The 11,820-nt window shown below is 41.0% G+C and overlaps 1 protein-coding gene across 1 annotated transcript; it reads right to left on the bottom strand.

Moving 5' to 3' along the window:
- Positions 1–3,815: 3,815 nt before the first annotated feature.
- On the bottom strand, positions 3,816–8,878 carry LOC142390163 (galactose-specific lectin nattectin-like). The gene is made up of 7 exons (XM_075475536.1): positions 8,817–8,878; positions 8,343–8,405; positions 7,966–7,996; positions 7,697–7,797; positions 6,795–6,929; positions 5,151–5,262; positions 3,816–4,089 (listed from the first exon to the last, which is right to left on the bottom strand). The coding sequence occupies exons 2-7, from the start codon at positions 8,403–8,405 to the stop codon at positions 4,025–4,027; spliced, it is 507 nt and encodes a 168-aa protein (XP_075331651.1). The 5' UTR covers positions 8,817–8,878; the 3' UTR covers positions 3,816–4,024.
- Between the last annotated feature and the right edge of the window lie 2,942 nt (positions 8,879–11,820).

The raw sequence follows: 11,820 nt of genomic DNA, 5'->3' as shown, positions 1-11,820 counted from the left end.
CTCTTTACATTTTCAATGCTTTGCAGATGATACTCAGCTGTACTTATCTATGAAACCAATCAGTTGGTTAGACCAGTGGTTTTCAAAGTGGGGGACGCCAGGGGGCGCTAGGGGGGCCTCCGAAAATTGGTGTAGATTAGAAAAAAATGCAAAAATAAAAAAATATAATTAAATTTTTTTTAAACATCATTATAAAAAATTGTCACACTTTTTTAATCGGTATTGTAAAATACAATTTATAATAAAATATCATATGGAAATGTTATTTGCCATGCTTGTCTTTCTGATTGGCTGCCAGTCAAAACATCGTTGACCTGGCGGTTTGCGTCTGTTCTGAAGCTGCTCTGCTCCTCAAGCTAGCGTGTAGCTAGCTTAGCCAAAATGGACAGATTTTTGACTTGGAAGAGACCGAAAGAACTGGCCGACTAAAATCAGAAAGTATGATGGAGCATACATTAAGTTTGGCTTTACAGCCGTACAGAAAAATGGCCACAATTGCCCAAAATGCGTCCTCTGTCTGGAGACCCTCTCAAATTAGTATCAACTTCGGCGTCACTTACAAAAACATCCGTCAGAGTCTGAAAAAACGGTCGACTTCTTCAGACGTAAAGAAGAGCATTTAGTCAGGCTGCATTCACACAGCGAGCTGCTGTCCGTGAAGAAAAGAAAGAAAATACGTTCTAAAAGTTGATGTTTCTTTACATATTTTGTAGCATTGTGTGTGGTTTGCAAAGGGGGCCAGAAGCTAACACTGTTTGGGGGCCTTGGCATGGAAAAGTTTGGGAACCCCTGGGTTAGACCACAACACATAAAGAGCTGGATGACTCTGAATTTTCTGCTTCTGAACTAAGAAAAAACTGAAGTTGATTCTGGCCCTGAGCTCTTCAGGGAGAAACCGTCTAGTTGTGTATTCTGACTTTAGATTGAATTTTCTTGGCTTCTTGTACTACAGTGAGGAACCTTGGAGTTATTTTTGACCAGGACCTGTCCTTTGACTCACACATAAAACAGGTTTCTGGCGCTGCCTTCTTTCACCTTTGTAATGTAAAATGCTGCAGCCAGAGTTCTGATGAGATCTAACAGCAGAGATCATATTTCTCCAGTTTTAGCTTCTCTTCATTGGCTCCCTGTTAAATTCAGAATAGATTTTAAAATTCTTCTCTTCACATCTAAAGCTCTTAATGACTGAGTTCCATCATATCTTAAAGATTTTATTTTTATTGGAGCAGAGCAACAGTTTAGAAACGCTTTCAGTAACTCAGAGATGACACATCGTCTTAATGAGGTGCTTTACAGTCCCATTTTGTGTCAAAAGAAGAAGAACATTATGTGAATGAGAGCAGCTTTATTGGAAATTCAGCTGTATTAATATACATTTAAGCTTTACAGGTTTTAATAAACGATGCGAACACATTGAGGTTTGAAGCATTTACAGAGCTCTAAGGCCCATTTGATACCAGTTGAGTGTAAACATGCTGGAGTCACACCGTGGTGAGGTTTTGTTTTATTTTGGTGTTTTGGCCTCGTCATTTCCTGTTTTATTTTGATAAGTAACTGTCCTCTAGTCTCAGGTCACTTGCCCTTCCTCATGTGTCTGGTCTGAGTCTCCCTGATTCCTAATGGTTTCCACCCGTTCCCTTTCCCCCTGTGTTCATACAGTCTGCCTCTCCTTTTGTCTTGTGCCAGTGTGTCATCTTTGCAACCATAGTCACAGTCTTGATATTGTGATGGGAAAATTCTTAGTTGTAGTCTTTTAGTAGTAAGTACTAGTTGTATTAGTTGTCTCATTTGATCCAAAGTCTGTTGCTTTCCCTCTGACCTATTCAACCTGTGACCCCTTCTGTATGGTCAGTGAGGGAAAACAGATTTTTACTCCATCGGGGGAAAGGTTTATGGTTGATACTTTCTGGGGAGGTTAGCTCAAGGGGGTCGTAAAGAGGCTACCTCGCAAACTGTGTCATCTCAGATATAGAACAGAGCACAGAGCGAGGGGGCCTTATTTGTTATTTGAAGATGGCCCTACCTGATTGGAGTATAAAAGGGATGTGTGTATTTCTCCTCTTCGCTCACTGTCTGGCAGAGCCCAGACAGGAGACTATTCAAACACTAAGGCCCTCATTTATCAAACTTGCATAAGACGAAAAACATGCGTAGGTCGTGTGTACGTTCTTTTCTGCGCAAAGGTTGGCATTTATCAAATCCATCGTGAGCGCAGGAAAGATGAAATCGCCACGACAGGTCTGAGGCCGTGTACGCACTTTTCCATTTTGACTTGCGGTGACTGCAATAGCATACATAAACAGCAGCGTCACTAGTGCGTGCCTTATGAGTCGCAACAAATCCCTTGGTTAAAATGACAGACTTATCACTTCAAAGAAGGCCCATGTTTTATTTGACTTCAACATAAATATAAACATAAACGCAAATTAAATAAATAAAAAAATTAAACAAGTACAACTCCGTAATTGGAAGAGTGATGGCTCATTATTCAACCGCCTATTTAAGAGGTGATTCTAGCGGCGCGGTAATGGCGAAACGATGGCAGATCTGGCTTTGTTAGAGGACCTGAACGCGCGCATCAGGCGCGAGAGAGTGTTCCGGGACCGGCAGGATTTCTTTCGGGAAAATGATGAGTGGCTTATGAGCCGTACAGGAGAGGCGCTTTAACACTGCGCATACGCAAAGACGTAGCTCCGATCAGGCCAGCCACCCTCTCCTCCAAGGCACTCAAATCCAAACCTGGATCGGAGCTCCCCCCCCCCCCCCCCCCCCCCCCCCCCCCCCCCCTGTTTGTGACATGCTGCGTCGGAGAGCTGCGACCTTCTTTGGTGGCAAATTTCATATCGGACCACTTCTTCCTGATCTTATTGGAGAAAAAGTAAAACATCGTTCAATTTTAGATTTCATTTAATCTGGAGTTTATCACATTATATTGACCATCACAGTAGGGGAAAATACATAACTCGTCCGGTCTGCGATTTACATCGCCAACGCTGTTGACAGCTGACAGCGTTTCTTTGCCGCCTTTCGTCTATCCTGTCGCAAATTCTAGAGGTGCAGCCTTTTGTAGAAGGCGTGGTTAGGATCATTACGATGGATTTCAGCCGCCGGATTTATCAACAGCCGCTCGGTCTTACGATGGGATTGGTGTGGTACGCATGTTCTGTAAATCTCACTTGAGCCTCTGCGTACGACGAGTTCTCCGCTCATATCTACGATGCTTTCTACGACGGCTTGATAAATGAGGGCCAATGTGCCTTTGAATAAAACTTAAAGAAAGACAAATCTAGATTTTCTCTTGTTATTGAGTAAGTTGTTATCCACTTTGATAAAAAAATCCACTACAACATTTATCCTGCATATTTCGCTTTTGTCTAGTCACAATTCTATAGCCTCATTACGAGTTAATTTTGGTTTGTAATTTTCATAGTTTAGTTTTCTTATTCGAGTAAAGTTTCATAGTCCTTTATGTTGCCTCCCTGGGAGTGATTTTCTCTTTGGAGTTAATAAAGTCTGCCCTTCCGCCAACTCTCTGCATCTGAGTCTCCTCTTAAGTCCAAGCCTGACAGAGTGGTTCCATCCACAACTGCATCATCTGGGAGTGTTAGTCCAGATCTGAGAAGCTTGATTCTGTTCAACTTTGGTTGGACTAACACAATAGTTTGTTTCCCTCATGTTTCATGTAAACGTGCACGCTGTGGGCAGAGAAGAAGCCCCTAATGTAGGCCCACATCTTCACACAGAAGCCTTCAGTCAGCTGCACCAAAAACATAAAACCATAGAAAGGACACAAGAAATCACACAACACAGAGTGATTCAGAACAGCATTTGGAGGATTTTTATTGAACGTGCAGATAAAGTCTACAGTCGAATTAATAAATGCAGAGTTAATATATGATGAAAAAAATCATAAATCATAATCATAAGAGCTCTGTTGCTCTGTGTTAATCTGGAAGTTTTTGATTAGAACAGAAAAGAGTGATGAGGCCTGAGATTATCCTTGTTGCTGACATGGCCGGATGCATCACAGCTTCTTGCCACAAATGAAAGATCTTCCATGGTCACATGGTATATCGTTCCAGAACGTTCCTGTTTAGGGATTTTTTTGGAAAAAACAAACATGCAGAAACATGCATTAATTTAGGTTTTTACACAAGCTTGTTACTGTTCCAGTGCATAAGAGTGTGTTGAATATCTCTGTCTGTGAACATTTTCAAATGCTTCTTAAACACGACACTGTGACCCTACAGCACAAAGCGGCTTGGGATGTCTCCAAATATCTCAATAAAAATCAAACATCTTAAAACAAATACTTATATTTGTGCCAAGTGTCTTGTTAGGCAAATATTTTCCATCATTGAAAAATGGAAAAATGTGAAAGATGTCTGTCATTTTAACAGATTTAAACATGAGAACGAGCACCAGAATCTTAAGTAGTTCATAGCAACACGTCTCTAAACCACATGCAGTAGACCTCCTGTCCAGTTTGGGGTGAGAGTGTGTTATTAATTAGCTGTTCTACAGGCTCATGTGCTCATCATCTATGAGCTTGAAACTGTACTTCATATAACTTGCTATCCGGATGCTACAGCACACTGCAGAGCTACGGACTGCTGGCCTGCAGCTCATCTGTGGGCCTGTTCAGACTTGGTGCTAACATGTGATCGTCATGATCCAATCACAGGTTCACAGTTCTAAAAACAGGTGTGAACACAGTTGAGATGGATTTAGGACTCATTCAGATCCAATCCCTCAAATACGTGTTTTTTATACAGAGCAGGTAACTGAGATCAGCCTTTGGAGCAAAATGAATACATGTAAAGTTGTCTTTCTGAGGCAAAAACACAAAGCCTAATGACACCTGCTTCTGCTGCAGCCTCCTTTGTTTGACTATGCTCAAGCCAGCACCCATTTTAAGTCCAGGCCAACCATGATGGTGCTCTGGGTTCATCGAAGCCTACAGCAGGTTGAATGAGTTAGTTTCATGTTATTTCCTGTAAATAGTTTGTTCACATATCAGTGAAAATGAAGTGTTGATGTTTAAACATTCTGCTGTCACTGCGACTTCATGTGATGTTGACATAAAAAGTGAGAACACTGTCAGTGTCCATATGTTGTCCATAAAAGTGTAGTGGAACCTCTGTTTGTACCTCCATAATTGATATCAATACAGTGCTCTTTTCCTCCAGCGTTGTTAGGCTGCCCACTAAGCCAGTTGCTGTAGTTAAAGTCTGATCCATCAGTCCACTGCCACCTTCCCTCCTGAAAGAGGAAATACAATGTGTAGTATGGAGAAATGTATGACAGTATTATATAATCATATTTAACAAAGCTGCAACCTGCTGCCTCATAAAAGACCATTTATTAAGTGTGTGTTTGATGAGTTATGTGTCAATAAAACATTACAAATGAATAATTGTATTTTATTAAAAGAGTTTGTTTTTTTTAAACCTGGACCTTATTTCTGGCATAAAATACGTCCATATCCTCACCGATAACAGTTTGGTGAAAGTCGGCGTCCTTCGGAAGATATTTAGATCACTGGAGATCGGCGTATTATCTGTCTTTATTTCACCAATACTTTAAGACCAATGAATGAATGAACGCGTACTGTTGCACTGTTAGCTCAGAGCTGCCATGTTGTTGTTATCGGGGGCTATTGGGGGGCTTATAGGAAGCTTTCTACGCACACGTCCAGTGGGATGACATCATCGAGGCGTCGCTGCAGCAAAGCTCATTCACTCCGTGCTCTGTGACGGTCGGCTAACTTCACACAGAGTTTGCTGCTGCTAGTTTTGTGCAACATGGCAGGATATTTATCAGATTTTGACGACGTGGACGACGACTTTGATTACGATGGACGTCTTTACCGGAGTGAATGAGCTGTGCTGCAGCGGCGCGCGTCGATGACATCATCCCAGTAGATGCGTATGTAGAAAGCCCCGATAGCCCCCGATAACAACAACACGGCAGCTCTGAGCTAACAGTGCAATAGTACGCGTTCATTCATTCATTGGTCTTAAAGCAGGGGTCTTCAACGTTTTTCAGGCCAGGGACCCCCAAACTGATGGAGAGTTGGAGCAGGGACCCCCCTACTATTTATATAGCATACAATTGTGTTTTATATTTAACGGGGCCTAGTGCCATGTATAAACATAGCTACTCTGTTATTGTACATTCAATACTAAGCTATTCAAATAATACACAGGTTAATATATTCATGTTTTTATTTTAAACATGTGCAAGGTACAGGGTGGCCATGCCACTGCCATTTATAAACAAACATCTTGCGTACAACACTGAGCTATTCAAATAATCCACAGATTTTAACTTTAAACATGCATGTAGATGGGACAATGAATCCTCAAACCATCTGTGGATGGCACATGTTTGCACACAATTTGTGAGAAAAAACTGTTTGAAAAAAAAAAAAGTTAAAAATCGTCTAATCAACCAAAGATTTCGCGACCCCCCGCAGTACCTCCGCGGACCCCCTGTTGAAGACCTCTGTCTTAAAGTATTGGTGAAATACAGACAGATAATGCCTTATTCAGAGGCTGTATTGTCTCTGCCCTGTTCTCTCCCGTTATATGGATATACACCGATCTGAGGGATCTAAATATTGTCCTTCGCCGACTTTCGCCAAACTGTTATTGTTGAGTAGATGAACGTATTTTATGCCAGAAATAAGGTCCAGGTTTTAAATTAAAAAAAAACGAACTTCCCCTTTAATGTTAGATACTCTCACACATTATGTAAAAACTTAATTTGATAAACTGCACTGTTTAACTTACTGCGACTGCGTCAAAACCTCCAACCCAGAAAAGGTGATGAACGCCGGTCACTCTCTTAACCAGGTCACTGAGGAAGAGGTTCTCATCATGAGAGTGGATTGAAGCCAGATTCCCACCAATAGACATGCAAAAATGCTAACAATCAAAACAGAGTGGGGGAAAAAGAGATTTTAGGGAGAAGTGCCTTCAAGTTAGAGGAACATCATGGACATAACTTGCTAGTTAATCTAATTTAGGCAGCACTTTGTTACCATGATGAGAAAAACCTTGTTATGTTAAAGGTTTCTTCCTAATTTCATTGTAAATGTGCAAAGTGTAAAATCCAGTCTGTGTAATATACAGCAATGTTTAAAGTTTGTCTTTGGAATTTCCTTTTTCTTTCATCAGATCAGAGTTGCTGATCACTGCATCCTCTGTCATGTTTTTGTCTTCCTGGGTCAGAATCAAAGCTTTTGCTCGTAGTTTATGGCAGTGAACCAAACCACAAACTGATCCACCAGCATTCCCAGGTGTTTGCTCATAGCCCACATGTTGTTGTTCATGATCAGTCAACTGTGTGCTAAAGCATATTTTGAATTTTTTTTTTTATCATTTTAATCTTGTTACTGATCTGATGTTGAAATACCTTGATGATTGTACTGCAGAACACAATTCAGCCATTACAGTGAGCCATGACTTATAGTTCATCAAGAGGCCTTAATACTCCATCACTTATTCTTTAGTGTTTTTGAACAATTTCTAACAGTGAAAACAAAATTATTTATCTCAGACTGTTTCAAGAATCTCTCATCGTCACTGACAAGAGTGAGAAGAGTTCATTCAAAAAGTGTATTTTTTGTGGTGAACTTTGAGTAGAGATAAACTTTATATAAAAATAAATAAGATATCACTCTGTTACATACCTCTGCATCAATCCAAGTCTTTCCTGTGCCGTAGAAAATGAAACAGCGAGAGCCGAACTGCGTCCAACCAGGAGGACAGCCAGGGGAACAGCCAGGAGGAACTGCCACAGTTGTTGTATTAGACAGAAGATAATAAGTGAAAAATTTGACCCATGATTAAAGCTGCACTTTTTACTGTCATAACTGTCATAAAAATATTTTATTTTTCATAAATATGAACAAAAATCGCCCAACAGCTGTTCAACAGTAAATAAATTATAACTACCAACCTGGCTCATCAACTTCATTCTGGACAGATCTCTGTGAACACAAAAGCCGGTTGAAACCAGTAAAGACTTTGTACTTTTCAAAACTATCATATTCTCCCATATTTAGGCTAAAAAAGCTGCAGTTATGAAGCTGACGTCATCTGTTGGAGCAGGATCTGTGATTCAAAGCTAATACTATCATGGAGCGGACGCTACGGTTCTGTAGCATTCCTTTCACTGGTGGCACAAATAAAACTCATCTGAATAAATTACTTTGTGAATACACATTTAATTTCAATGAAGTCAATCATTTCTGAGCACATATACATCAATGCTTCCGTCTTTACCTCGGTAAGCTAACATGGCCATGAAAGTGACACAGAGTTAATTATACTCACACACTGAACAATCAAGAGGCTGCTGATGAAGCCGAAGAAAACCAAGTTAAAACCTGAAGCCATCTGAGAAGAGACAAAGAAATTAAATGAAGTTACATCTACACGGTTACACGGACAATCACTGACTTTGTCCCACTGCACACGCATGGGAGGAGAATCCAGTTGTGGAATGAAGCCTGTTCAACGGTGTGGACTGTGTGAGAAAATGTTAAAGATATTCTGATGCTTCTAACTTTCTCTGTGGGATTTCATCAGACATATTGAACACAGACTGAACTTTAGAGCATGAACAAACCCCCGAGGCCCTTTTGAGTGAATACATGCTGGAACGATTCAAACGCCAACCACCTTATCTGGTTGTTAGTCTGGTTTTGAGAAACTCGATTCATACAATTTCTGTTAGTTTCAGATTTACATCAATAAAAAATTAAACGTGGTTAAAAATCTGTAAGAATAGAAACATTAAAGTGTTACCTTTGCAGCAGTCAGTCCAGTGAGTCGAGTCTACCCTCTGAAACGAAGAGAGGATGTACAAAACCTCTGAGAGGATGGATCTTTATATAGTTTCTCAAAATGTTTCAATCGTTTAATCTTTTCACAGATTACCGGCACCACTGTCAGGTGTTTTGTCCTGGAATGAGGAAACATTTGTTTATTCCTCTTTGTCACAGCTGAACATTCCCACTTTTTTTATTAAGCAGAAATGACTGCCAAAAAGTTTTGTGAAAAACAAACCAAAATATTTTCTGTCCTTTTAATGCCAATTATCACATTTCCAAACGTTTTAAGTGGTGAACAACAGTCTGACATTCACTCTTAGCTCCAAGCACTGCTGTACTGAAGTTGAATTTGTCGACATGAATGAAAAAATGACTGGAAATAAATATTTGATCGTCTTTCTGAAAGCTGAGGCCGCAAGGAATTATGGGACAGAATTATCTCCTTTCTCCCATAAACAATGGCCGGTGTATCCTTTGCTAAAGGAGATAATAAAGGAGACACTGGAGCTCCTTTCCTCAGCATTTGGAGAATTCAAACAGCTCTCATCCTGGGTGTTGATTAAATACAGATTAATAATAATAATATTATAATATAATAATATTAATAACTAGACTATTCAACTGGACCGTTGTTTGCAGTTCTTGTCCTGATGCTCATTGACTTAATGACATCTTTTTGCTGCACCATCATCGGCACAGGCTGCACCGGAAATAAAGTGAAATCTGAAACCAACAAACCCCCTGGAAAAAGATATCCTGCAGTCTATTCTTAATTCTAATACAGAGCAGAACTTACATAAGGCTTTTTTTTTTATGTCAGGGTAACCCAGGTCAAGCAGATACGATCATAGCGTGACAGGCAGGAAGAAACTGGTTAAATGTTATCTAACTTCTAAAGGAAGTTAGATAACATTCAATCAGTTTCTTCCTGCCTGTCCAGTTCCAGCTGTCAACCTTCCCAGGAGTGGACGTCCCAGCAAGGTCACCCCAAGGTCACCCCAAGGTCAGAAACCCAAGAGCTACATCTCAGACTCTGCAGGCCTCAGTTAGTATGTTAAAGGTTAAAGGTCACTCCAAGGTCAGAAACCCAAAGAGCTGCATCTCAGACTCTGCAGGCCTCAGTTAGCATGTTAAAGGTTAAAGGTCACCCCAAGGTCAGAAACCCAAGAGCTGCATCTCAGACTCTGCAGGCCTCAGTCAGCATGTTAAAGGTTAAAGGTCACCCCAAGGTCAGAAACCCAAGAGCTACATCTCAGACTCTGCAGGCCTCAGTTAGCATGTTAAAGGTTAAAGGTCACCCCAAGGTCAGAAACCCAAGAGCTGCATCTCAGGCCCCATCCACACGTAGCCGGGTATCTGCTAAAACAAATATATTTTTCTACGTTTGGACCTGTCATCCACATGAAAACGCATAAAAACGCACCGTAAACGAATGTTTTTAAAAACTCCGGGCAAAGTGAAGATTTTTGAAAACTCCGTTTATGCAGCTGCGTGTAGACAGAGATAACCGGAGTTTTGCGTTTTCGAACATCACAATATGCGCCAAAACAACAACAAATCTGCTTAAAAGTCTAAAGTGCGACCTTTGTTTACTGAAGAAGCATGGATGCCTTGAGAACTGTGGTGGTTATTATTGTGCAGGCGCTGTTTACAGCCTTGATTTTACACGCCCAAGTCGTACTCCCAGAGGAATGGCGTGACAATTTCGCATGTCCCGGTCCTCACTCCTGTCGCTGTCAGAATTATTACGTCCTCATATCGAGGGGCAGTCCACTGTCATGCGATCACCTGTCAGTGTGCTCAAAAAAGTTGCGTGCACACTTTATTATTTAGCTGACGAGGGCAGATTGCGCAAAACAGCAAATGCATTTGGGTTGTCAAGACAGGTGAAAACGCAGATGTTCGGTTATGTGTGGAAGGTGTTTTTTTCGAAAACGAGGTAATGTGGATACAAATTATTTTATAAACGGAGGGGGGGAAATATTCGGTTTTAAAAATACCCGGCTATGTGTGTACATAGCCTCAGACTCTGCAGGCCTCAGTTAGCATGTTAAAGGTTAAAGGTCCCCCCAAGGTCAGAAACCCAAGAGCTAGATCTCATACTCTGCAGGCCTCAGTTAGCATGTTAAAGGTTAAAGGTCAGAAACCCAAGAGCTGCATCTCAGACTCTGCAGGCCTCAGTCAGCATGTTAAAGGCAAGGCAAGGCATCTTTATTTATACAGCGCATTTCATACCACAGGCAACTCAATGTGCTTTACATAAAGACAAGGCATTTAAAAGAACAGCATAAAGCAGCATAAAAACAAGCAATTTAAAGAGAAAAAATTAAAAACACAGTTAAAAGCAATCAAAGAAGAGGGGAAAAAGAAAGATATAAACTCAACCATAAGCACACGGAAAGAGAAATGTTTTTAACCTGGATTTAAAAGTGCTTACATTTGGGGCTGATTTCAGTTCTGCTGGTAGTTTGTTCCAGTTGTGTGCAGCATAACAGCTAAAAGCTGCTTCACCGGGTCTAGTTTGAACTCTGGGCTCCACTATCTGACCTGAGTCAGCAGATCTCAGAGCTCTGCTGGGTTTATACTCTGCTAGCATGTCATTCATGTGTTCTGGACCTAAACCATTCTGTGATTTGTAGACGAGTAGCAGAACTTTAAAATCTATTCTGTATCTGACCGGGAGCCGACGTAAAGACTTGAGAACTGGGGTGATGTGATGTGATCTCTTTGTTCTGGTTAAAACTCGGGCTGCAGCGTTCTGAATGAGCTGCAGCTGTTTGAGACTCTTTTGGGGGAGTCCAGTCAGAGACCGTTAGCATTAGCATGTAGCATGAATCAGCTTCCCCTGATCTGTTTGGGACATGAAACCCTTAATTCTGGATATGTTCTTAAGTTGATAAAAGGCTGATTTGGTGACTGATTTGATATGATTGTTGAAGGTCAGGTCTGAGTCTATCAGCACGCCGAGGTTCCGGACT

The sequence above is a fragment of the Odontesthes bonariensis genome, chromosome 10, assembly GCF_027942865.1.
Source record: "Odontesthes bonariensis isolate fOdoBon6 chromosome 10, fOdoBon6.hap1, whole genome shotgun sequence".
NCBI classification, from domain to species: Eukaryota; Metazoa; Chordata; class Actinopteri; order Atheriniformes; family Atherinopsidae; genus Odontesthes; species Odontesthes bonariensis.
The sequence above is the reverse complement of the archived record's forward strand: the minus strand, read 5'-3'. Positions and strand labels throughout refer to the sequence as shown.

Coding starts and splice junctions, on each gene's coding strand:
- LOC142390163 (XM_075475536.1), bottom strand. CDS start 8,405: ATGGCTTCAGGTTTTAACTTGGTTTTCTTCGGCTTCATCAGCAGCCTC. Junction 7,798..7,965: donor GAATGAAGTTGATGAGCCAG/GTTGGTAGTTAT, acceptor CAACTGTGGCAG/TTCCTCCTGGCTGTTCCCCT. Junction 6,930..7,696: donor AGACTTGGATTGATGCAGAG/GTATGTAACAGA, acceptor TTTGATTGTTAG/CATTTTTGCATGTCTATTGG.